The sequence below is a fragment of the Trachymyrmex cornetzi genome, unplaced genomic scaffold (genome assembly GCF_001594075.2).
Source record: "Trachymyrmex cornetzi isolate Tcor2-1 unplaced genomic scaffold, Tcor1.1 scaffold257, whole genome shotgun sequence".
Lineage (NCBI taxonomy): Eukaryota > Metazoa > Arthropoda > Insecta > Hymenoptera > Formicidae > Trachymyrmex > Trachymyrmex cornetzi.
The window spans coordinates 453,436-457,045 of NW_017297238.1; the positions used below are offsets into that span (position 1 = coordinate 453,436).

Consider the following 3,610-nt stretch of genomic DNA (forward strand, 5'->3'; position numbering starts at 1 on the left):
AAAACTAAAATAAAAAAAAAAGAAAGTAGCGCGGGTTTCGAACATTGATATTGAAGACAGTCTCAACCCTAGTAAACGCAGAGAGCTTTCTACATACTCAAAATTTTATATAATTAAAATTTTGAGTTTTAGAATAGCCATTTTCCGCACGAAATGTGATAATCAATGGGGTTATGGGCTCCTTATTTACCGCCATTTTGAATTTTCTGAAAACGCCATATGCTCTTCGAAAGTACATGTGAGTACCAACATTTTCAGCCCGTAAATGATTTTTTTGGTTGTGAGAAATTTTGGGGGTCGTCGTTTTCCGCATGAAATTTGATTATTTATGGGGTTAACGGGCCCCCTATTGACCGCCATTTTGAATTTTCCCAAAGCGCCACATGACGTTCGAAAGTACATGCGATTACGAACATTTTGAGCCCTGAAACGATTTTTTTGGTCGTAACACATTTTGGGCATCGCTCTGTCTCAGTTGACGTGGAATGTCCTATATATATATAAATTAAATTATTAATATACAGGGTGTCCCGACCATTTTTGCCAATCACTTTTATGTAGATAGAGCGGACTAAACTCGAAATTCCTCTACCATTTTGCAATTTTCGCAATATAGTTAACAAGATATTAATTATTAAAAATTGCAAAATATTGGTCTTGAATAATTTTTTAATCAAATACTATCAATTTTACAGAAAAACTGCAAGAGACAAAAATTATTTGTTTTCTTTTCATGAAGTTTTGAGAATTTTTCAGAATTTTTTATCAACTTTTTAGTACTGCATTTTTTTATTTTTACCAACATGAGAAAATACGGTATTAAAAAATTCTGAAAAATTCTCAAAACTTCATGAAAAGAAAACAAATAATTTTTGTCTCTTGCAGTTTTTCTGTAAAATTAACAGTATTTGAGTAAAAAATTATTCAAAACCAATATTTTGCAATTTTTAGTAATTAATATCTTGTTAACTATTGCGAAAATTGCAAAATGGTAGAGGACTTTTCGACTCAGTTTAGTCCGCTCTATCTACACAAAAGTGATTGGCAAAAAAGGTCGGAACACCCTGTATATACGAAAATTAATTTTTCAAAGAATTAATTTTAGAAGGAATATATGTAATATTTGCATTTTATTTATGTGTTGGGCGTATGTTTTCTATTTTTTAAAACGATTTTAATTTTGTTTGTTTAAGTCTAAAATGCGAGTAAGTTAAAAAGAAATAAATTTTAATAAAACGAATTTATCTGTTCTTTATAAAAATTGAAAAGTCTTAATATCAATATCTCGAAGTAATAATGAATAACATCACTCAACTCGGCCATTTTACTTTTTTGTTACTATACAAAACGTTTAAAAATTACATTTAACTAAATTTCTCTTCTATATTTTTGTGATATTCAAAGTGAGATACCGACATCAACACAAATTGTTTCAAGAATCATGGAGATCTGTCCCTCTGAACCGTGAGCTAACACCGCAATAACTTGTTGACATTTGGTTTTGATACTAAGCATATTTTTTATATTCAAATCTCATACGTGTCTTTTTAAAATAAATATTGGCTAATTTATCACTGTAGATCTAAACCAACGCCGCAGCAATCGATTATTGAAGCAAAAAATAAACTTCGGGTAAGCTTTGATGATACTCAAAAAGAAAAGATTATTAAACACAGTTGTATTTGATGTTCTACTTATTTCTCGATTTATCTTCGCTTTTTCTGAAATATAAATACATTTTAGTTGGGCCACGATGAAAGTTGTAATTGCTGCTGCTGTTGTTTACCGCAATCCACATGTTACGTGAGTAATGTATTTTAATGTTTACTTATATTTAATTTTATATTAATTTATTTATTGTTGTTGCATGTATTGATTTACTTAAATTAAAGAGTGAATAAAAAATTTTTATAGAAATATGTCCAACCAAAAGTACCAAAATCTTTCGCACCTATTCGCGTAAGTAGATTAAAAAAAATTTGATAAAGAATATTTTAACAGTTATTATAATTTTTTTATTAACGTATGTTATAATGAAATTAATTATAAAGTTAATTATAAAAAATATTCTTTATATTTATTGCTGTTACAGAGTTTCTAATTTCCTCTAAAGAGTTGTAATTTCCTTTTTAGTGTTATTGGAAATCAAATGTACCGATGGATAAAGATACAATGTATCGTCTCTCTTATTGGGAAGGGTCTGGCACCATTGTCGAACCCATTCGCCCTGAAGATAATTTAACATGCGGTGACGCACCAATGTCTGATGAAACGACGCATAAAGTATGGTGAATATTTTACTTTTAAAATAACTCTTTGACTGGAATCTGATTATTCTTCCAGATGAGCTATTTTGGCAATTGGTGCGTGAAAGCAGATCCTCCAATAACACCCTGCGATAAGCAGTGGCTGGGTAGAGGTCCGATGGAAGATGTCACAACGCACAAACATGATTATTCATGGAAAAGCATGACGCGTCCTGAGATTATCAAGGCGGAAAATAATTTATATTCTCCATGTGCTGCTTTATCTGGTAATTCTCACACGCACACACACACACACACACACACACGCACGCACGCACAGAGCTAAATATGAATATCTGTTTACTGTAACTTTAATTTTCGTTGCTAGAGAAAAATATCTACTTACTATAATCTTAATTATGAAAAACAAAATGCATAAAGATCAGAGCGCGAACGTGGCATGGCAGATAGAACACTGGTCTATCATATCAGAGGTCCTGGATTCGATCCTGCAGTGGAATTCTGTAACTCGTTATGTGATCGTTATGTGCTCATAATGACAGTCGCGCAAATATTTTATATGGTAAAAAAGCTGCGCAACTGTCGTTACTCATAACAACTGCATAACGAGTTACAGAATTTCACTGCTGATAGGAACCAAAATATTTACGCTTATGTATTCTCTCGAAAAAGGCCGGTATTTTCGAAAGTCCTCGCGCACAGAAACACCTCTCGAAAAATTTGGAACTATCAAATTGTAAATTCAAATTGTAGGTTCTATATTTGCTTGTGGCAATTGAATAATCAGCTTTGTGCACCACAAGTATATGAGAGAGATGTAACACGGACCAGAGGTCTAAAAGGAAGAAGGAGAAAAAATGAATATATAAAATAATTTAATTAATTATTTAAAATTACATACAATTATTTAATTAATTAATTAATAACAATATCTTGAGACAGATGATACAACATATCGCTTGAGCTACTATAACTCCTCCTGCTTGCTTCCGGTACAATCTTATGCGTCCGTTAGAAAATATGTTAAATCGGATACACCGATAGAAGATTGCACAATATATAAACTTAGCTATTGGCCAAATGAGATTCCTGTAAAAGTAAGTTTTAGAAAGCAACTTATTTCGTTTAATTAATTTTTTAAATTTATTATAATTTATTTCTAATATGTAATCTTGTATTTTTAAAAATATAATTGTATTTTAAAGTTTGAATGTAACTGCCTATTACGGTCGTTGCTGGATCTTTGTTGCTTTAAATAATTCAATCTTTAATTACTAATATATACTATATATGTACTTGCATATATACCATATTGTAGTCTTTTTCAAACTGCGCGCCGAATT

General features: G+C 30.9%; 1 protein-coding gene across 1 annotated transcript in view; it reads left to right on the top strand.

Annotated features, from left to right (window-relative positions):
- The first annotated feature begins 1,335 nt into the window (after positions 1 to 1,335).
- Positions 1,336 to 3,610, top strand: part of LOC108761613 (stabilizer of axonemal microtubules 1) — an 11,791-nt gene continuing 9,516 nt past the window's right edge. Inside the window, exons 1-7 of the mRNA XM_018508225.1 lie at positions 1,336 to 1,464; positions 1,581 to 1,632; positions 1,744 to 1,803; positions 1,915 to 1,959; positions 2,134 to 2,283; positions 2,344 to 2,533; positions 3,210 to 3,364. Of these exons, the coding sequence (XP_018363727.1) occupies positions 1,442 to 1,464; positions 1,581 to 1,632; positions 1,744 to 1,803; positions 1,915 to 1,959; positions 2,134 to 2,283; positions 2,344 to 2,533; positions 3,210 to 3,364 (675 nt within the window). The 5' untranslated portion in view covers positions 1,336 to 1,441. The remainder of the gene's footprint in view (positions 1,465 to 1,580; positions 1,633 to 1,743; positions 1,804 to 1,914; positions 1,960 to 2,133; positions 2,284 to 2,343; positions 2,534 to 3,209; positions 3,365 to 3,610) is intronic.